Source organism: Schistocerca serialis, chromosome 6, assembly GCF_023864345.2.
Source record: "Schistocerca serialis cubense isolate TAMUIC-IGC-003099 chromosome 6, iqSchSeri2.2, whole genome shotgun sequence".
Taxonomy (NCBI): Eukaryota; Metazoa; Arthropoda; class Insecta; order Orthoptera; family Acrididae; genus Schistocerca; species Schistocerca serialis.
Window position 1 is genome coordinate 305,174,221 of NC_064643.1, and position 23,569 is coordinate 305,197,789.

Consider the following 23,569-nt stretch of genomic DNA (forward strand, 5'->3'; position numbering starts at 1 on the left):
TTGGATTTCTAAAGGGTTCTGATATTGAGAAGGCTATCTACACTTACAGTGAAAATGTGCTTAATTCATTAGACAAAAAATTGCTGGCAATTGGTATATTTTGTGATCTGTCAAAGGCATTTTGACTGTGTAAATCACAATATCCTTCTAATAAATTAGAATATTATAGTGTAACAGAAAATGCAGCAAAATGGTTCAAATCTTATATCTCTGGCAGGAAACAAAGGGTGTGATTAGGAAAGAGGCATGTATCAAGCTATCAGGCATCATCCAACTGGGAACTAATCACATGTGGGGTGCCACAAGGTTCCATTTTGGGGCACTTACTTTTTCTTGTGCATATCAATGACCTTTCATCAGTAACATTACCAGATGCCAAGTTCGTTTTGTTTGCTGATGACACAAACATTACGATAAATAACAAATCAAGTGTAGTATTAGAAAGATCAGCTAATAAAATATTTGTGGACATTAATCACTAGTTCGTAGTCAATTCTTTGTCACTAAACTATGAAAAAACACTCTACATGCAGTTCAGAACTTGTAAGGGGTGTCCCATGAGTATATGCCTAACATATGATGACAAGCAGATAGAAGAAGTGGACAGTGTTAAATTCTTGGGATTACAGCTTGATAATAAATTCAACTGGGAGGAGCACACCACAGAACTGCTGAAGCGTCTTAACAAATCTCTATTTGCAATACGAATTGTCAGACAAAGGGGATATAAAAATGAAAAAGCTGGCATACTATGCTTACTTTTATTCCATAATGTCATATGGGATTATTTTTTGGGGTAATTCATCAAGCCAAGCTAAAGTTTTCTGGGCACAAAAACGTGCAGTAAGAGTTATATGTGGTGTGAACTCAAGAACATCCTGCAGAAGCCTGTTTAGGGAACTAGGGATACTAACTACTGCTTTCCAATACAGGGTGATTGAAAAAGAATACCACAACTTTAGGAATTTAAAACTCTGCAATGACAAAAGGCAGAGCTAAGCACTATCTGTCGGCGAATAAAGGGAGCTATAAAGTTTCATTTAGTTGTACATTTGTTCGCTTGAGGCGCTGTTGACTAGGTGTCAGCATCAGTTGATGCTAAGATGGCGACCGCTCAACAGAAAGCTTTTTGTGTTATTGAGTACAGTAGAAGTGAATCGACGACATTTGTTCAGCGTGCATTTCGAACGAAGTATGGTGTTAAACCTCCTGATAGGTGGTATATTAAACGTTGTTATAAACAGTTTACAGAGAATGGGTGTTTGTGCAAAGGGAAAAGTTCGCAGCCCAGGAAAATCGACTCGCAGAGCTAGCAGAGAGCTGCAAATTCCACAATCAATTGTATGGAGAGTCCTACGAAAAAGGTTAGTTATGAAACCTTATCGTCTGAAATTGGTTCAAGCACTGTCTGCAGCTGATAAGATTAAAAGAATCGATTTCTGTGATTTTATCCTTGCTCAAATGGAAACAGATGAATCTTTCATTTCAAAGATTGTGTTTAGTGATGAAGCAACTTTCCACACTAACGGGAAAGTCAACCGTCACGATGTCTGTATATGGGGCACTGAGAATCCGCGGGAAACAACTCAGTATGAACGTGACTCGCCTAAGGTGAACGTTTTCTGTGCCATTTCAGCCAATAAATTTTTTGGTCCCTTTTTCTTCGAAGGTGCTACTGTAACTGGACTACAGTATCTGGAGGTGTTAGAGAATTGGCTGTTTCCTCAGCTCGAACAAGAAGCACAACAATTCATATTTCAGCAGGATGGAGCGCCACCACATTGGCACTTATCTGTCCGTAACTACCTGAACGTCAACTACCCAAGGCGATGGATCGGCCGCCAGGCAGCCCGTGACAGAGCACTTCATCACTGGCCTCCAAGAAGCCCTGATCTTACCCCCTGCGATTTTTTCTTATGGGGGTATGTTAAGGATATGGTGTTTCGGCCACCTTTCCCAGCCACCATTGATGATTTGAAACAAGAAATAACAGCAGCTATCCAAACTGTTTCGCCTGATATGCTACAGAGAGTGTGGAACGAGTTGGAGTATCGGGTTGATATTGCTCGTGTGTCTGGAGGGGGCCATATTGAACATCTCTGAACTTGTTTTTGAGTGAAAAAAAAACCTTTTTAAATACTCTTTGTAATGATGTATAACAGAAGGTTATATTATGTTTCTTTCATTAAATACACATTTTTAAAGTTGTGGTATTCTTTTTGAGTCACCCTGTATATTTATTCGTTGATGAAATTTGTCATTAAAAATATCACTTTTTCAAACCAACAGCTCAATTCATGGAATCAATACTAGAAATAAGAATAATCTTCACAAGGATTTAAAGTCACTTAGTCTTGTACAAAAAGGTATGCATTATTCAGGAACATACATTTTCAATAACTTGCCAGCAGCCATAAAAAGCTTAACAACCTACTCCATTGATGAATTTCTCAGTAAAACCAACTGATTTGTGTGTGTGTGTGTGTGTGTGTGTGTGTGTGTGTGTGTGTGTGTGTAAAAAGTACAATATAACTTCTGCACAAATTCAGTGCAGTAATGTGTTCATTGTAAATAAGTATTATAGTAATTGTATTACATGTTTATCACCTCATAAATAAATAAATAAACTTTTTTATTTTAAGTTCTGTGCATTAGTATTTGTAAAATGACTCTTCAATATAGTGTTCATTAAAAAATGACGATCATTCCACTTGGGACCTGTGGGATTGTACATTAGTTTATTTTAGTTGTAAATATTTGTCATGTATTGTTTTTCTGACATGTTCTACGTCCTGGAGGACCACCTCACTGCGAATCAATTGGAATGAAAGTCAATCTAATGTAATCTAATCAGTCTTTTTTAGCATATGCTATTCTTTAAGATCACACACAAATGTGCCAGAAAGTTTTAAATACTGGTATAAATTGCTGGTCTTTTGGACCTGAAATTTTTCTAAGTGGCTAGCCCTCAAAGTGTTTAGTTTTGAATGAGAGTAAAACATTCCACGATTTAAGACATTCATCGCTGACTACCATATGTAATATGATTCATCTTGCGTAAAAGGAAATTTACTTCAAAGGTAATACTTCTCAAACCACCATTCGTAATATTTTCCCATGACCTGTTAAAAATGTAAACAGTTGTAACATCATGCTCATCGAAAGCAGTTTGTTGCTACAAAGTATTGTATAGTCTTCTTCCTAAAACCTTTGATAAATTTTGTTGTTGGCAGACACTTGTGTGTATACTGTGTTCTCTTGTTGTAAATGTTGCATCTTCTTTGGAACTAAAACTTTATTTTGGTTTTATTCTCTTGTTCATGTTTTACTGCTGCTGTAGCGGGCTTACGTAGAATTTCTTGTTAGAGTATCAGTTCTTACCACTCAAAGTTTCAAAACTTAATCTGAAAACTAAAACAAGGAAAAATTTCCAGAATTAAAAAAAAAAAAAAAAAAAAAAATCTGGGTTTTCCACACATGAAAAAATTCCTGCATTTTTCTCGGAAGTCCTAGGAACACTATCCTTAGTTATCAACATAAAGTATGGTTTGAACATCACAGGAATCGACTAGGCATTAAGCTGAAGTAGTTCTGCCATTCTCAGTTGTGAACCAGTTGATGCAGATAGTTATGGAGGACCTAACATTAACATTGAATCAAAAGCAACAGAGCCATTTTGTATTTGTCACATGCACAAAAATTTTGTGAAAGTGTCACATTATTTAGGCAAGATGAAATATACATATTACATGTGAGTCTAATATTATATTTGTACTTCTCCCAGTATTTGAGTATGTCATGCTTTCACATGAGTATGTCATGCTTTCACACTGTAGGTCATATTCCAATCTGGCTGTGTCAGTCAATTCACATGCTGAAGAAAGCCAGAAGTACACTGCTTTCTATTTCAGTTTCCAGCTGGATCACACTTTCAACTTATTTAAGGTTAACCAAAAACAATTTCATTTCATTACGCTCAAAACATCTGATTACTCCCTGGTAGTCCCTGTAACTTCAAACACACTTTTTTCATAGTCACTTTGATTTAACTGAACTTCTGTTTGTTTGCAATGTTAAAAGCTTTTTTTTAACTTTGGATGCATCGATGTTCCCATAGCACCTTCCTCTTTCAGTAAATTATAATGCATTTTTACCATGATTCGCTATACTGGCTGATAAATACTCATCAAGTAAGTGTGGGATGATAGGATTTTGGCATTGAAATGGAATGTTACGTTTTATTTACACACAATATCTGTGACTGACTTTTGATCAGATTCAATTGTATACAAGATGTATACAAGGATCTTTGAAGAAATTACACCCAATAGCAGTAAAGATCCAATCTTCCAAAGCAGATTGAAATTAGCTGAGAGGGCGTAGTTGGACTTTAGCTCCAGCTGTTATTGAAGGAATATAACTGCCCCTATTGTGTGGAGGAGTTAGGTGATGCACTACCTATGGTTTGCAGTACAATACCAGAGCCAAAGTGCACTATGACCTGTTGCTACATTGCATTGAGTTGAAGTAGTACCTCCCTGTGCTTATTAAAGGAATCTGGTCTGAGGGACAATACCCTGATCATCGGAGGGAAGCAATAATGATCCCTGTCCTGAAACCTAGGATGGATCATACAAACCCAGGTAGTAATGGGGAGGAGATGATAGGACAGTCATCTCCTCCCCTTTTTCATCTCCCCTTTTTATGTGCCTCTCACTGGTCATTTAGTTCAAATTCTGCAAGGGTGGTGATAACCATATCATTGCATGCTCTTGTAATACAGTTCGCTATGAGCTTATCAGATAGAACCAAGAACTTATTTCCACATATAACATGTATGAGACAGCTTACAAGTATGAGAGGACAAGAGTCAGGGTGATAAGAAGCATGGAATAATCTAGAACTCTCAAGTCAAAGAATAACTAGGGTAATATATTGGAACTGCAATTTCTTGGAATGTTTATGCATCACTGTACACTTGCGCGGGCAGAATGAGCAGTACATGACATCCCCTCCACAGTGCTAATGGTATAAACTTGGTGTATCTTTGAACATGCATCACCACTGCTTTCTTGAAACTTGGTGTTATGGTAGTGGAGTCAGTGATTCCAATTCCAATGGATGTAATGTACCAATCTTTGGCCTCATTTTCTTCATCGAGTTGTCTGGCATCCATTGTGTCTCATGGTGACTGGTGCCCTGGAATATTTTCTGGCACTGCATTCTCATCTTTTGCTTGTGTGGATCCTGTGATGTTTGCAGTGTGCAGTGCATCGAAAAATGCAGGCTTGAGTTGGTCTAGTGCAATGGTAGTAGGCAGACCATTGATTCTAATTTGGAATGTGTTGTTGCTTCTGCTTGTCTCCAGATACGGTCCATCAGATGATGGTTGAATGACTTGCATACTGCATCACTACATCGGAAAATTGGTGTGCAGTTATCAAGAGCTGTGAACCCCAAACTAACTTCTGGGTGCCGTTGACCTAAGTTGGTTTCTGTGCTCCGTTAATCTGGTGGCAAAGTCTGGTGCTGTGCGTGAATTCTCTTGTCAGATATAATGTTTGCCCATATACTAATTTTGCTGCCATAGACTTCAGATAGCTTTTGAATGCTTTGGAAAAGTAAGCCTAAAGTTGTCACCCCTGAATCTGGGAATCCTACTATGAAATAATGTTTGTATTATGGTTCCAGCTGTGATGTCTTTGACGGGGAATGCTTCAGGCCACTTGGTGAATTAATCCACAACCATGAGACAATAACTGTAGCCATTGGAGACTGTGAGTGGGCCTACAGTATCAGCGTGCACACGTTTGCAATGTTGATAAGGTGGTAGAAATGCGCGTAACGGTGGTCTGACATGTTGTGTTATCTTGTTCCTCTGACACTCTGTGCATTGTTTGACAAAAGTTTTGCAATCTGCTTGCATTCCAGGACAAAGCTTTGCTTGACCAATCTAAGATTACCTCATACTTCTGGATGTGCCAGATTGTGTACCGATGCAGTTGCTTGTGTTCAAAATTGTTGTCACAAATTGATGTGCTTTCACTCCTAACAGATCACAATATAATTTTACATTTACTTCAGGCATCACGACACAGTGCAGCTTCAGTCCTCCCGGTTGTTTCAGTAAATCACATAACTCCTCGTTATGTTATTGGCCTGTGTGAAGGCATCAAGATCAATAGTTCTGTAGCATATACAACTTCTACATGCAAGAGAGCCCTTGTACATAGACAATGCAGGTAGTGAATTGGCTAATGTAATCTAGATGGCATTGCTGCCTCGACAATGCTTTCTCCGGTTTTATAGTGAAAGCATAAGTTAGCAGCTTGTGATCTGTATAAATAGTGAACAGTCAACCTTCTAATGGATGCCTGAACTTCTTGACAGTGGCATATAGTTCGCAATCACATGTTTTCCAACACTGCTGCGAAGGTGACAACAGAAGAACACAGTGGGCTGCCGAAAATGCTCAACCTGCTGTTAGAGTACAGCACCAACAGTGGTAGATGAAGCATCAACCATAAGCGCTAGTGGAGCTTGTGCCAAATGTGCAACCTCTGCAGTTAATGCTTTCACAGCTTGAAGAGTGTCATCCACCTATGTTGTCCAATACACATTTGCATTTGGCTTTGGAGCACCTCTAAGAAGTTCATTCAGGAGGAGAGTTATCAATGCATGATTGTATATGAATGTTTGATAAAAATTTATGACAACTAGAAAACAGCTTACCCATCTGATTGTAACAAGGTGAGGGTATTTGCTTATGGCTCCTACCTTATCCTGTGGCAGTCGAATACCATGCTAGTCTCCCATGCAACCAAGAAATTGCACCTCTCTCACTTTAAAAGTACACTTTGAAGGATTCATTACCAAGCCTTTTGTGCATTTGCTATAAAATACCTGCGCCAGATACTGAAAATTTTATTCTTCTGATGCAGGCATCTCCAGTATGTCATCTATGTAGACACAACAGAAGTCTAAGTCCTTAGTGATCTCATCCATGAAATATTGGAATGTTTGTGCTGTGTTGCATCCTAGTGAACTCAAATAGGCTGAACTATGTTGTCGCTGCTGTTTTGTGAATATTTTCTGTAGCAACAGGGATATAACAGTATACCTGGACAAGATCAGTGGTTGATAATAGTCTTACCATGAACACTGGAAGAAAATTCTTCTGTGTGTGACATGGATACCAAACCAGGATGGTCCTCGCATTGAGATGACAGTAATCGCCACATGGATGCCATCCATTCTTCTTCTTAGGTATCACATGGATTGTAGCCACCCAGCTGCTATACAGAAAGCTGCAAATGACGTGTGGCAGTATGCTACAGAATTCCTGCTTCACAATTTTCAACTTCTCTGACATCAAATGTTTAGAGCAAGTGTGAGATGGTGGGGCTGGAATGGTGAAAACATGATGCACCATTGTGTGTTTAAATGGTGGAGAGTAGATGATTGTTGAGTGATTCCAAGAAAGCCATTCAGTAATCTTGTGTGCCGCATATTTCCTGCGACAGTATGTACGATCTTCCGGGTGACACAACATGCCTTCTCTGGAGTATTCAGGTTTGTAATTGAATCAATCAGCTGCTGGAATAATAGGTTAGGTATCAAATCATAAAAGGATAAGAAATTGGTTCCTATCATAGGGTGTGATGTATCAGCTACTGTGAACTGCCTCTCAAATGTACACTGTTGTCAGAGGTTAAGCAACAATGTAACCCAGCCGAATGTTTTAATCTTAGCCATTAGCAGCAAACAGATAAGTCATTGCAGCTCCAGCATGGTAGACAAGTTGCCCTAGTCTGATGCTTCTGCCCCCATCTCCACTAGGTATTGTAACTTCGTGTTGTGCTCTATGACAAAAAGTCGGCATATACTGCTGGTAGAAGTAGTTGTTACTGCAATGGTTTCCACGTGCACAGTGGTGTACATTCATGTGTCATTGCTGCTGAACGTTGTGTAATATCGGGAAATACTTGGTGCTGATGGTGAGAGGCTGCGACTTCGTGACAACTGGTGGTGCAGTTGCTGATGGGTGTGCATAATTTGTAATATGGCTACTTGTATGGTAAGTTCCACTAATTGTGACTGTAGCAATGCTAATGCCACTACAGGCACATTCTTTTGTCATGGTGTCAGTGTTGATACATTTGTTGCACGATATTTGTTGACGATCCTGTCCACTGTCTGAGCTAATGCATTTAGATCGTCCACGCACACCATCAGAATTTTTTTGAGTGTCTGAGGGTAATCGGAATACCAAGTATTGCACAGCACATCATTGCTCACTGTGTTGCTTACCAATGTGTGCAGACAGCGAAAAGTTGTGACGGGATGTGATTGCTCAGCTCCTCAGTCCGCAAAAGCTTCTCTATTCACTTTGTCTGTGATTGTGACAGACGTGTCATCAGTGAGTTCTTGATTGATTCATGTAAGAGACTTGTTTCTTAAGTGAGTACCGTTTTGCCACACCACGGCCGCAGCGCTGCGGTCGGCATTCTGCGCATGCGCACTGCGTACCTACATCTGTTGTCTATGCACTGACACCATTACAGTCTGATTCTTCCTTGTTTACATTGTGTACTGAGTGTTTAAGATACTTCTGATAATCGTGAGTCCCGCTGACTGTGAAGTACGAGCTGTTATAAGATTTCTTAGTGCTAAAGACCTAAAAGTGATCGATATTCATCATGAGATCTGTGCAGTTTACGGAGAAAACATTATGAGTGATGGAATGGTAAGAAAGTGGGTGAGAGCATTTAAAGATGGCCACACAAATGTGCATGATGAACAATGGAGTGGGCGTCCTTCGGTCGTTGATCACATCTTTTCAATGGGAAACTCTAGATTATCCTCTGTACAGCCCTGATCTTGCGCCCAGTGACTACCATCCATTCCTGCACCAGAAGAAACACCTGGGCAGTCAGTGTCTTCAAGACGATGACGAAGTCAAAACAGAGGTGATGCAATGGTTAACAAGTCATGCGGCAGACTTCTATGAGGAGGGTATTCAAAAATTGGTACAATGTTATGACAAGTGCCTCAATACTGACGGAAATTATGTAGAAAAGTAGATTAAGGTACAGGCTTTCATCTAAAAATAAAATTATTGAGATATCTTATCACGTCTTTTTTTAATTTCAAAACGGTACTTAAAAAACACACCTCGTAGTTCGGTGTCTGGCAGGGCAACTAGAATATCCTGTACTTCTGTGGCTAGTCCTCCACAAGGGCTGCAACCACATACCTATATTTCATATTGCCTGCTGATATCTGCACAAGGACGAACTGGCCTTCAAGTTGCATGAACCGTAACACAACATTGTGTTGCCAGAATGGTTTAATTGTAACTGTATTAATTGTGCTGCTTGCAGCTGGTTCTGTGGTGACTAGTGAATTGTACATTTTCATGAGAGAACATGCACAGCTTGTGCAGAAGTGACAGACATTCGTGTTACAATGTGACGCTGAAACGGCATGTTGCGTTGTAGTGCTATCTCGTCGGGTTCACCAGGTATGTGGATATCGGATAGAACGAGACATTTATTTCCACATTAATATGTTCAGAGCAGCTTACAAGTATTATAATATAAGAGTCTTAGTGATAAGAAGTGTGGAATAATCTATAACTCTCAAGACTGAGTAACGAGGATAATATATTGGAACTGCAGTTACGTAGAATATTTGCATATCGCTGTACATTCGCACATGTGGGATCAGAATGAGACACTCCTGTCTGCACCCTCCATAGTGCATTAATTTCTGTTGCAGCTGCAGATTCAATTTTTGTTTGTTCTAAATGTTTCAGCCATTATTACTGTTACATATGCTAAAATTTCTGAATGTAGTCTTCAGTTGTTCCACCCATACTTTTTTATAGTACATTTTTGTTTGCCTTATTTCTAAATCCATGTGACAGGGCAGATCCATGTGGATGGAGTAATTGCCATGTGAACCTCTAGTAGCAGGCTTTTTTAAAAACTATTATTTTGCTTCATTTCTCTGGAAATTTCCATTTGCAGTATCCAAGAAGCTATTATCTTCACATGAATTATGGAACTTTTTCTCTTTCGTACTCTTTTAAATGAGAGGCATTCTCAAAATTTCAAACCTCTTAGCACAGACTAGAGTATTTGGGGACAACTGTATTTGTTGTCTCCAAAATACCCCTCCATTTTTACAGACAAATTGCTACAGAACAGGAATTTGAGTGTAGCGTCTCATTATTGAGTCTATTGCTGTGACTAGCATGGCCTTATTTGGTGAAAAAAAAAAAAAAAAAAAAAAAAACGTACAACTAGTGCACAATGCTGAAGCAGAAGACCATGCCAAATTATACTCTTGTTGTTGTGGTTTTCAGTCCTGAGACTGGTTTGATGCAGCTCTCCATGATACTCTATCCTGTGCAAGCTTCTTCATCTCCCAGTAGCTACTGCAACCTACATCCTTCTGAATCTGCTTAGTGTATTGATCTCTTGGTCTCCCTCTACGATTTTTACCCTCCACGCTGCCCTCCAATGCTAAATTTGTGATCCCTTGATGCCTCAAAACATGTCCTACCAACCGATCCCTTCTTCTAGTCAAGTTGTGCCACAAACTTCTCTTCTCCCCAATCCTATTCAATACCTCCTCATTAGTTACGTGATCTACCCACCTTATCTTCAGCATTCTTCTGTAGCACCACATTTCGAAAGATTCTATTCTCTTCTTGTCCAAAATATTTATCATCCATGTTTCACTTCCATACGTGGCTACACTCCATACAAATACTTTCAGAAACGAATTCCTGACACTTAAATCTATACTCGATGTTAACAAATTTCTCTTCTTCAGAAACGATTTCCTTGCCATTGCCAGTCTACATTTTATATCCTCTCTACTTCGACCATCATCAGTTATTTTACTCCTTAAATAGCAAAACTCCTTTACTACTTTAAGTGTCTCATTTCCTAATCTAATCCCCTCAGCATCACCCGATTTAATTTGACTACATTCCATTATCTTCGTTTTGCTTTTGTTGATGTTCATCTTATATCCTCCTTTCAAGACACTGTCCATTCCGTTCAACTGCTCTTCCAAGTCCTTTGCTGTCTCTGACAGAATTACAATGTCATCGGCGAACCTCAAAGTTTTTATTTCTTCTCCACGGATTTTAATACCTAGTCGAAATTTTTCTTTTGTTTCCTTTACTGCTTGCTCAATATACAGATTGAATAACATTGGGGAGAGGCTACAACCCTGTCTCACTCCTTTCCCAACCACTGCTTCCCTTTCATGCCCCTCGACTCTTATAATTGCCATCTGGTTTCTGTACAAATTGTAAATAGCCTTTCGCTCCCTGTATTTTACCCCTGCCACCTTCAGAATTTGAAAGAGAGTATTCTAGTTAACGTTGTCAAAAGCTTTCTCTAAGTCTACAAATGCTAGAAACATAGGTTTGCCTTTTCTTACTCTTTCTTCTAATAAAGCTGCATGTCCTCGGGAAAAATTACGGCTGTAGTTTCCCCTTGCTTTCAGCCGTATTTTACTCTTAAGCGCAATGAATTAAACACGTCTGCCAGGAAGTACGTAGCATCCCGTTTTGCCCTGATGAGGGCATAGTCATCAGGGTGAGAACCCCATGGAAACACCATGAGTATTGGGAGCCACCCTCATCCACAATTGCTGTCATAACCCACTGAAATCAGTCTGAACTGGCCAAAGACTTGCAAATTTAACTTGATGCCATCTCTAATGTGCAGGTCAGGTGCCCTCGGGATAGAATGGGGCTCTGTAGCTAAGCAAGATGTAACATCTTGTGTGGATTTCGACATACCTATACCTGTGTTCAATCTGTACTAACATACGAGGCCTGTTCAGAAAGTAAGCTCCGATCGATTGCCAAATTGAAACCACAGTGAACATCAGAAATGTTTTACTTGTAACAATTAGCTACACCTTTCAGCTACTTCTCTACGTAGTCGCCGTTCTGACTTAGACTTTTGTCATAGCATTGTACCAACTTTTCAGTAGCCTCATCATAGAAGGCAGCCGCCAGTGCTTTCCGCCAATTCTCCATGCTGGCCTACACCTCGTTGTCTGTGTCAAAATGTTGTCTTCAAAGACAGCGGTTCATGTGACCAGAGATGAAACTCAGGGGGAGACAATTGCGGACTGTATTGTGGGTAATCTCACATTTCCATTTGAAAACGATGCAGGAGCATCTTCATTGCCCCTGCAGAATGCGGCTGAGAATTGTCTTGAAGAAGAAACAGCACGACAGTTATGTAATGTTAGCTGCATAGCTTCAGGCGAAATTTCTCACCAGGCCCTCGTACTTGGTGGCAGACACTATTTTCTAGACATCTTTACACACTCACTGCGAGCTCAGAAATGAGAAGAGCGACGTGATGCTAACTGGGGTTATACTAGAGACACTACCCAACACATCTGTGCAAAGCTTTATCGGATTTTCATAGTCGTTTCCATTTCGCGACCGATCGGAGCTTACTTTCTGAACGCCCCTCGTATACCAACGCAGGCAATCTTTTTCTGGTATTCCTGTACTCATGCTGATATCTGTGATGTGTGGTGAGCAGATTTATATAAATGGAGGAAGCAGGTGCGGTTTGAGTTACAGGCTCTGAGGTGGAGCCACCCCAAAATATATGCATTTAAAGTGTTTCCCACATGGATTTAAATAATGACAGTCAGTGTGTTTTGAAACTGTTGAGACTGAGTGATTTTTTTCGAATAGGTAGTAGTTAGTCTTAAGGTTGTACCTGGAAATGCTGGTTTGCTCCATGTAGAAGTAGTTTTGGGACACGCCTTCTATGGAGAACAGCATCTATGGGACTCCCGAAGGTTCCTGTTCATTCAGCCTAGAGGTGTTCTACCAACCTCCACCTGATTTTCACGTTCCACAGCTTACAGTGAAAGGGGATCGACAGAACAGCTGAAGCTTTGCTATTGAATCCCCTGTGTCTCTATATCTTTATTATTTTGTGATGTATTGTTAATCAACATTTAATATTAATTTTTTGATAGTGTTGAATATAATTTCTTGTTTCTGGCATTGGCAGTTCCATTTGCCATAAGAAAGGCATGCAAGTTTGTAAATGTGTTGCTAGAGTGCATTAGAATATGGCAACAAAAGTGGCACTACCTAGTGAGAGTTTCAAAAATGATTAAAAGAAATACACACATAAAATATGTCCTGTTACCTTTTGTTGCTAAAATTTACTTGCCTTCAGAAGGCTTTTACGGGATAAAGTGTGTTATAGCAAGTTTATTTTTGTTGATGTATTGTGGTAGAGTTCTGTTTTCTTGTCTAACTGTTGCATACCATGAGTCTGAAAACAGCATAACATGAAGTAAGTATGCAGTTTATTAGGGAAAAGATTTGGAATATGGCCTTAGGGAGAAATAGTGCACTCCAGCCTGATCTATACATCAACAACAAAAACAATGAAAATCCAATACCAAAAATTACAAATTTTGCAGTGATCTTTAATGCAGTGTATCACGTTAACTGCATATTTTCATAATACATAAGTACAAATATGAAAACCAACAAATGCAACTTGTTAGCTTTGCAAATACTTAAATCAACTTGGCAGGGGGCTGCTTGATTTCTAGCTGGCAGCCAATCAACGCATAGCACATGTCATGTCATGGAACATTACTGTTCTGTATCATGATCTTGTAAACACTGTGGATTGAACAAACATGAAAAACTTAAAACTTCTCAATTTTAGAACTGAAAACATGAATAACATCAAGCATGCAATTCCTAACTTACACCTCAAACTCTAATATGCATGGTTTTTAGTACAATTTGTTGTGATAAAGTGAAAGAAATGTGACAGTGGCAACTAAATATGCTACATATAGATCTCTTCTTGGAGTTAGCTTATAGTGTTATGCAGTAGTGGATTATGAAAATAAGAGACACAGCCAGCAAACTTTTTAGAGAGCTTTCCTCAACATGGAAATTATGAACTGTGCCAGGAGGAGGGAACTTAAATGTATCTCATGTATGGGGAATATGTTTCTGTGTGGTGAGGCTACTCACAAGTAGTTGTTGTCCTATATGAAATTGATGAGTTATTGTTTTCTCTTGCACATTTGTCTGCTATTATAATCCTTGACAGTGGCTACATCATCAGCATGTTATTGCTCGTGGCAGTTGATTCATGTGGCTCTCTGGTGGTGGTGGTGGTGGTGGTGGTGGTGGTGGTGGTGGATGTTTTCCACAAATTGAAGTGTACATGCTAGCATATGAGAATCCCAGTGATAGTACAACTGAAACTGAAGTATCCTGTGTATCAGGCACTCATGGTTAGATGTGTTGATTTGAAGGGTTTTCACAATCTGCACTTGACTATTTTGCCAAAAGGCAGTAAAAGGTTTGACAACATCCCAAATATGTGACATATCATACCATTCCTTTCACTGTGACTGTGTGTGGTCTCTCTCCACTACAGCAGCTAGCTTATCAATTACTTATGACTATAATTACTAAGGAGACTCTGTAATGTATTCTCTTGTGTGCTCAAGATTTTATAATGCTTGCTTTAAGCATTTAAATGGAGTTAATTGTCTCATTATTTTTATAAATGTAGAACTCAAATGTAGGAGGGTGATGATTCAAATCCTTGTTCATCCATTCAGAGTTAAGTTTTCTATGATTTTTTCCTATGTCATTATCTGTATGTGTGCTAGTGTTTTTGATTTTCAGAGTAATTTGTAAGTAGGTCCATTGTGCGATTAGTTGTGATCAGATGATAAATTTAAATTGTAAAACTTAGATTTAGTATTTAGCACATTAATAATAAAGCTATTTTTTGTGTGCTTAAAAAGTAATTTGTTTTTAATTTGTATATTTTCAGGGAGCAGATATATTTAAAGCTAAAGTAAACATAGAAGTTCAATGGACAACAGAACCTGTGATTGCAGCTATTGAAAGAAATGGAGGTGTGATCACAACAGCATTTTATGATACACACAGTTTGTGGGCAGCAATAAACCCAGAAAAATTCTTTATGAAAGGTATCTGTGACTCTATCTCTCTAAAGTTGTGATAGATGTAGTGAGTGGGGGTGTACAAGGGTTAACAGTGTCTGTACTGATTAAGTTGCAGCCCATTGTGTAACGGTGTTAAAAAATGAAGACTTCAAACACTGAACTTTTGAAGGCAGTATTTCACTCACTGGAAATGGTCAGTGAACAGGGTGAAGCCGAGAGCAAACAAAGTAACTTACAATGCAGACTCAAGATACTTTTTATACATGCCCTTGAAACAATGAATAGAATACAAAAAAAGCAGGGTTCTGATACTTTTTCTCTCACACAATCACACATTTACACATCCTGCTTTTGTTTCATTGTTTTTCTCTTGTAAATTAACTTGTAGGCTGACTTCTGGTTTGAAGGTTAGTCCCACACTGTCATGCAAAACAAATAGCAATGAAAGGCGTGATTGCCAAGTTGGAGTAGGTTGCCACTGATATTACCTACATAGCTGATTTCATAGAATGAAGTTCTGCCTTCATAGTGCAGCAAGTTGTATTGTATTCACCATAGATGGCAACTCAGATTTTTCATACAAAGGCAGAACTTTGAGAACTAAAGGCAGCATGACAATAGGTCCGATTTGTACCAGATATAGATACTGCTAAGACTCCAACAGCACTGCAGCAATGTGTACCTTTCAGTCTGCAGCAATGTGTGTGCTGTTTTTAAACTTCCTATCGGATTCAAAGAGTGCACCGGATTTGTAACTCAAACCCAGAACATTGCCATCATTGGGCAATGCACTTACTAACTGCACTGTCCATGTAAGACTCATGAGCAGCCCTTACAGCTTTACTTGAACCAGTAAGGCTCACCTACTTTCCAAACGTTATTGTTAGAATACTAGTCTGGTACTCAGTTTTACTCTGAAAGAAAGTTCCAAAACAACACAGGCTCTGCTGCAGAGCGAAAGATTCTTTCTGAAAACCACCACTTCCTGCTCCCCCCCCCCCCCTCACCACGGCTGTGGCTAAGCCATTTCTCAATATCCTTTCTTCCAGAAGTGCTAGTCCTACAAGATATGCCGGAGAACTTCAGTGAAGTTCAAAAAGTAAGAGATTAAGAGATGAGATACTATGAGGGAGGATACAAGTCATACTCGGATAGCACAGTAAGTAGAGGATGAACCTGCAAAAGGCAAATCGTGTTTCTCTGTATCAGTGTGACAAGTGCAACAAGACTAAGATCTCACCTGTATTCCAAACTCTGCATGCTACAAGCCATTTACTTGAATTTTGTATTATTTTTAACTTTTTATATTTATACTGTGTAATGAACATGACAGGCACACCAGCAGTAAGTCAGCTGATAACCAAGAATGTTACCCACAATATGTATGCAACACAAGTACCACATATATTTGTGGTTTCAGCACCATTATTAGTTCAAAATTGATGCATGAATCGGTCTTTATTAATCCAATTTTTGCATGAATGCAGACCGTTGTTGGACAGCATTTATGACACAATGTCATACATGTAAAAGTATGCAGCACAGATGTAAGCATACTTCAGCACTATTAGAATATATGACTTTCGATATTGAAATACGACTTTCCTGCCGGACACACACACGCACACGCACACGCACACACACACACACACACACACACACACACACACACACACACACACTCTCTCTCTCTCTCTCTCTCTCTCTCTCTCTCTCTCTCTCTCTCCTCTATTACAAAGAAAAGCAGCACTAAAACATCAGAGTAAGTAGTCTTAATATAGAATATCACTGAGGTTACTGGTAATTAGATTTATCAGTGATTAACATAAGTAGTGATTGCATAGTTAATTTAGGCTATGGTGCTAATGAGTGAGGCCAATTAAAAATGATGACTTTGTTACATTAAAAAAATTGTAACAATTCAATGACATTGTAAACATTACTCATACATAAGGGTAAGTTGTGTAATTTAGATATTAAGCAAATTGCAAGTCACTCAGATTAACTTTTGCTTACGTTCTGTTTATTCCTCACCCAAAGACATGTATTGTGAGGCACTGAAATGATCAGCGTGCTGAGATGCTTACCTTGAATATCTGGCTGATCAGGTAACACACAGTAATAAAAGTACACTCATGAATATGTAGTTTTGCAGTTGTAGCACAACAAGCTCTGGAAGGGATAGGGTTATGCAGACAAGTGGGAGTGGAGAGCTGTGCCCTCGGCAGTGGATATTTTTATAGTGAGCAGTTTTCAGTGGTAGGCCAGGAGCTGGTTAGTGTGTTTTCGGGTTCAGGCATTTTTTGCTTATCTACTTACTTTCAGTGTCCTGGTCACCAACTAGAGCATATTTCCAGTAATCGGCCAAATGGATGGCTTTGTCATTTGCTATAATGAATGTGCTAGTTTTACCTGTTTTTGGCGATATCATTAGACGATGTTGATCTTCTGTTGCAAACATTTACAGGAGTCACTCTCTTTATGTCTCCCTTTTCTCTGTTTGATATTACACCATGTGCCCTTAGTTCTTAAGTGGTTAAGAACCCACCAAAGTCAGAAATGTAGAAGATTCCCAACAGCCAGCTGTTCTTTAGGCTTTATTAGCCTCTGATTAACACAGTTTTGCAATAAATTTTCTTCACCCCATGGGGCCCATAGTCCTTTTGTGGGTACGTGTGTGGCGTGCTTGGGGCCCCGAGCTGTTGCAGTCTCCCTTCCTTTCCAGGCTGCATTACCATCCCCGTTCCTCTCCCTCCCTATCCTTACTCCTTTGTCCCTGCCCCCTCTTTTCCCTCTTAGTGCACTTATGTCAGCCTGGCTATCCTCTTGCCTTTGTTTTCATCTGTGCTATTGTTTAGTTTGCTGTTTTCATCTCCTTTTTTTGGTCCCCTTGGCGTTTGACCTCCATTCCCAAAATTTTCAGTTCAGTGTGAGCCATTTGGGGACGAACTCCCTACCTAACTTCCATGGTGCAGGTTCCTCTCCCCCCTCCCCTCCCCCTCCCCCTTCCACTTCCCTTTGCACCCTGGCCCCCCTCCAGCTAAGTCGCCAGCATGGTAGCCAGTCCGTGTGCTGGGGCTGTTAAGTACCCACTTGGCTGAGCCCCCCCTAAAACCACAGGGATCACACTGCTAGTATCCGAGCTGTTAATGCCTTGTGTATGCCAAGGATTCGATGCTCATAACTTTGGGGCACCAAAACTCCCGACAGTGGCCACCGTGCCAGACAGCTCTTGCTGTGGCTGGGTGGTGCCCATAGTGTGAGCCCCTGATCGGAGTGGGTGGTATAAGGGTGGATGCCTTGTGCATGAAGTGCCAAAAGCTTCACTGTACTGGCCATCTCTAAGAGTGATAGAAGACATGACACTCCTTCTTCTGATCCTTTGGCCTTACCCTCCCTGGCCACCCCCTGGGAGGAGGGTCAAGCTCGCCAGCTTGTGTTGAAACCTTTCCCTCGTTACCTGGTTTGTACCAGGACGAATGGCGGAAGTTTTGCCATGACAAAGCCTTTGTTTTTCATGGAGATGATTGAAGATAAGTGTGGCGAAGTGCAATCGATGGGTAAAATGCGGTCCGGTGCTTTGCTCATAAAGACATCTTCTGCTGCCTAATCTGATGACCTGCGTGCTTTTGACTGTCTCGGTGACGTCCCAGTCTGTCACGCCCCACCAATCTTTGAACTGGGTACAGGGCATTATTTTCCACTGAGATCTTCTTCTCCAAACTGAAGAGGAGCTCCGTGCTAACCTCAAGCGAGGGGTTCATTTTATCCGCCGTGTGCACCGAGGCCCTCCAAACAATCGCACCGCTACTGGTGCCTTTATCCTGGCCTTCAAGGGGGATGTCCTCCCAGAGAAGGTCAAGGTAATGGTGTATCAGTGTGATGTAAAACCTTATATTCCACCACCAATGAGAAGCTTAAAATGCTTACGGTTTGGACACACATCTTCCCGCTGCACCACTGATCCCCCTCTGTGGTGACTGTGTTCCCCCACCAGTGTGTGTAAATTGTCATGGACAGCATTCTCCACGCTCCCCTGTATGCCCGGTGTTTGTGAAAGAAAGAAGGATTCAAGAGTACAAAATCTTAGGTCAGCTCACCTACACTGAGGCTCGTCAAAAGTATGACCGGCTCCATACCATGTCTATGTCTTCTACTTTTGATTCCATTACGTCTATTCCCCCTCCTACCCCTTCCTCTTCCCAGCCCCACCCCATTCACCCCATGCCTTCAGCCTCCTCCTCCCCCCCCCCCCCCCACTCCCCTCCCCCTCCCCATCAGTACCCATACCCATCCCTTCGGGTGCTGCTCCCCCTCCCCCACCGGAGAAGTGCTCCCCTTTTTCAGCAGCTGCCGGTACTGGAGCTCCCTCCCAGGACTCCTCTTCCTGACAACCCCCTGAATGGCGATATACGACTCCACATTGGCAGTGTGATCCCCGGCCGGTGGGCAACAAGATTGTCCGATGTAATTCTGTGCCCGCCCTCACTGAAGTCTGCCCTTCTCTTTCTTCCCAAGAGAAGAAGCAGAAACGCAAGAACAAGAGCAAGGCCCCTCTGGTACCACCTGAGGTGCAGCCTTCCCCTCCTCCAGTCAATGAACCAATAGAGTCTAACCCCACCTACATGGATGTTACCACATACGTATTGGTGACAGATGGCAACTCGGCGGCGTGACCGACTCTGGTACGTTGGCTTCCCATTTGGACTCTGACTTGAGAATCCTCCAGCGGAACTGTAATGGGTATTTGCATCACCTTCCAGAATTGCAGCCCCTTCTTTCCTTCTACTCTGCCGCTTGTATTGCACTCCGGGAGACCCATTTTGTCAATTCTTACTCACCCGCGCTTTGTGGGTTCCACGCTTTGTCGGAACCAAATTGGCCCCTTACGGGCTTCTGGTGGTGTTTGCACCTTGGTCCGCAAGGACATGGTTAGTAAATGGGTTCCCCTCCATACCATTCTGGAAGCCATTGCTGTCAGGGTCCATCTGGCCACTCACAATCTGTAATCTCTACCTCCCACCTGACAGGCCACTCATATCCCACGCCCTTTCCACCCTTCTTCAACAACTCTCTTCTCCCTTCCTGTTATTAAGGGACTTAAATGCTCACAACCCACTTTGGGGTAGTCATATGACTACTGCCCTGGGCAGGACAGTTGAAGCTGTTCTGGCAGGACTTGACCTCTGTTTACTAAACACAGGTGTTCCCATACACTTTAGTGTGGCACACAGCACTTTCTCTACCAGTGACCTCTCCATCTGTAGTCCCATCCATCTTCCCTCCATTCAGTGGGGACTCCATGATGACTTACGTGACAGCAACCATTATCCGATTGTTTTGACCTGCCTTCAGTGTGTCTCACTCTGTCACCCTCTCTGGTGGGCCATCTCTAAGGCTGATTGGGATTACTTCTCCTCTGCTCCCTTCCCCCCTGTATTACCACATGACAGTGTTGATGAATCGACTCAGTCTTTGACTGCTGCCATTCTTTCAGCAGCTGTTCAGCAAACCCTTCTTCCTCAGGTTCCCCACGCCATAAGATGGTCCCTTGGTGGACTCAGGAAATTGCTGCAGCCATAAAAGACCGCCTCCATGCTCTTCAACACTTCAAGTGGCACCTTTATACTGCTCTTCTTCTGGTCTTTAAATGACTCTGCGCCCGGGCCTGCTACCTAATCAAATTTCAGAAATGGATTTGCTGGGAATGATACGTAGCTGCCATGGACCACACACCCCCTCTTCACAAGTCTGGGCGAAACTCAGGTGAATTTTTGGTCACGGTCCTCCCACCGGGGTTGCAGGAATTTCTGTGCATGGTGTTGTCCTTATCAAACCGGATTTTGTACCAGAAAATTTCTCTCAACACTTTGCTCAAGCTTCAGCATTGGCTCAGTATCCGCCTACATTCCTTCTCCTGAAAGTGCGCTCAGAACGACTGCCTTTGTCCTGACGCGGCTCCTGGACCTGATCGGATACGTAACCAAATGCTCCAACACTTATTGGTGGTTGGCCACCATCATATACTGACCCTCTTCAAGCGTCTGTGGAGTAAGGGAGTCTTTCCTACCCAGTGGCAGGAAAGCATTGTTGTTCTGGTGTTCAAGCCAGGGATGCCATCTCTTCAGTTGGATAGTTAGCGTCCAATTAGCCTTACCAACACCCTCTGCAAGCTCCTTGAATGCCTGGTGTGTCAGCGGCTGTTTTGGATCCTTGAATCCCGCGACCTTTTGTCATCAACTCCAAGTGATTTTCGCTGTAGCCGCTCTACTGTGGATAACTTGGTGCACCTGGAGTCTGCTATCCAGTTGGCTTTTGCCCATTAGCAACGCCTCCTTGCAGTCTTCTTTGATCTGCATAAAGCCTATGACACCACCTGGCGCCACCACATCCTCACCACCCGTCACGACTGGGGCCTTCATGGCGCTCTACCCATTTTTATCCATAACTTCCTTTCTTGTTGCTCTTTTCAGGGCCAAGTTGGCTGCTCCAATAGCACTCCCCACTGGCAAGAAAATGGGGTTCCACGGGGTTCCGTGCTGTGTGTCCCTCTTTTTCATAGCCATTAATGGTCTGGTGACAGCTGTTGGGCCGACAGTGGCCCCCTCTTTGTATGACGACAATTTTTGTATCCATCTCGCTTCCTCTGTAAGGGGTGCTGCAGAATGCAATCTGCTGGGGCACTCGTAGACTCTCTCCCATGGATTTCAGTTTTCGGCGGCCAAGACATGTGTCATGCATTTCTGCCGTTGCCATACCGTCCATCCCCATCTGGCACTGTTCCTCGATGGCCAGCCCCTCGAAGTCGTGGACACCCACCACTTCTTGGGTCTGGTCTTCGATGCCCGGTTGACAAGGCTCCCTCATCTTCGCCAGCTGAAGAGGACATGCTGGTCCCATCTCAATGTTCTTAGGTGTCTGTGGGTGCAGACTGCCTGGGGTGCAGACCACTCTGTTCTCCTAGACCCCATCCACCACTGTGGGGTCTGACTTGCGACCAGTGCCTTCTGGACTAGCCCTTTACTAAGCCTTCTCGCAGAGGCAGGGATTCCACCACTGTGAGTTTTGCGCCAACAACAGCTGATATCTTATGTGCTCTGCATTCGCTGCACCCCAAAGCACCCTAATTATGGTCTCCTTTATCCAGATACGGATATCACCCTGCCTTTTTTCTACTGTCTCCTCAGTTCTACTGTCTCCTCAGTTCATTCCAGGGTTCAGAAGTGATTAATACTGATGGCTCCATGGTTTCTTGCCGCACTGTTTTTGCTTACACCTTTGCGCGACGCACAGAACTTTGTTCCTTGCCTGATGGCTGTAGTGTTTTTACTGCATAATTGGTAGCCATCTTGAGTGCACTGGACCATATTTGCTCCTGCTCCTGCTCAGGTCTATCCTTCACTATCTGTAGTGACTCATTGAACGGTTTGCACACTATCAGTCAGTGCTTCCCTCGCCACCCATTGGTCATCGCTGTCCAGGACTCCCTTTCTCTCCTCGCTCAACGTGGATGCTCAATGGTTTTCATTTGGACCTCAGGCCATGTTGTGATTCTTGGCAATGAACTTGCCGATCGACTGGCTAAGTTACCTACTACCAGGCCATCTCTTGCTATTGGCATTCCGGAAATAGTCATTCACTCAGCATTACGTCATCAGGTTTTTGGCCTTTGGTATGCAGAATGGCGCATACTTTCTTCGCCAAACAAGCTCAGGGCGATTAAGGTTTCTACAACTCCGTGGCAGTCCTCCTCCTCTTGGCCTCTCGTAAGGCCTCTGTTGTCCTGTGCCGGCTCTTCATCGGCCATACTGGGTTGACTCACGGTATCTCCTCTGTTGTGAGGACCCCCTCTCTGTTGTTGTGGATCGATGTTGACTGTGGCTCATATGTTATTGGAATGCCCCAACTGAGCCACCCTGCGGGACTTCTAGCTTTCCAGACTCGCTACCTCTGATGTTGGCTGACAATGCCTCAATGGCGGATCTCGTTTTACGTATTATCCGTGATTTGGGTTTTTATCGCTTTATTTAAGGGAGGGACCTTCTATCTTATCGGTGAGTTGAGGGGATGGCAAGTCCTCTTGCTCCCCCCTTTGCCCCAACTGAATTGGCTTCAACTGGGCTTGGTGGTTTGCCCTGGCCCTCTGCCTTCCCACTCCTTTCCTTGTGGGGTCTGTTATGTCTTGAGCATCTCTCTTGTCTCCTGTGCTTCTTCCTTCATGCCCCTGTCATTAGTCACTTTCTTTTCCTCGCCTCTTCTTCTGTCCTTTTCCTTCCTTCCCTGTCAATAGTTTATCATTTTATGGATATTGTAGTTCCCTCTTTTAATGTGTGATTTTATCGGTTTTAGTTAATCTAAGGTTGGAGGAACTGATGATCGCGTAGTTTGGTCCCTTCTCCACCCAACCAACCAATAAATTTTCTTACCGTAAATTGGGCAGCTCATCAAGCAGTTGGTCATTTGCACAAAACTTTTCTGGGAGTTCAGTTGGCTATTTTGTATTTGGTAGCCATACATTGGGTGCCTGTGATCATCAGGCTGCCCCCTCCTTTTG

General features: G+C 42.1%; 1 protein-coding gene across 1 annotated transcript in view; it reads left to right on the plus strand.

Moving 5' to 3' along the window:
* LOC126484436 (39S ribosomal protein L15, mitochondrial) overlaps nucleotides 1-23,569 on the plus strand; it is a 60,793-nt gene that overhangs the window by 32,022 nt on the left and 5,202 nt on the right. Inside the window, exon 4 of the mRNA XM_050107953.1 lies at nucleotides 14,880-15,039. Coding sequence (XP_049963910.1) covers nucleotides 14,880-15,039 — 160 coding nt within the window. The remainder of the gene's footprint in view (nucleotides 1-14,879; nucleotides 15,040-23,569) is intronic.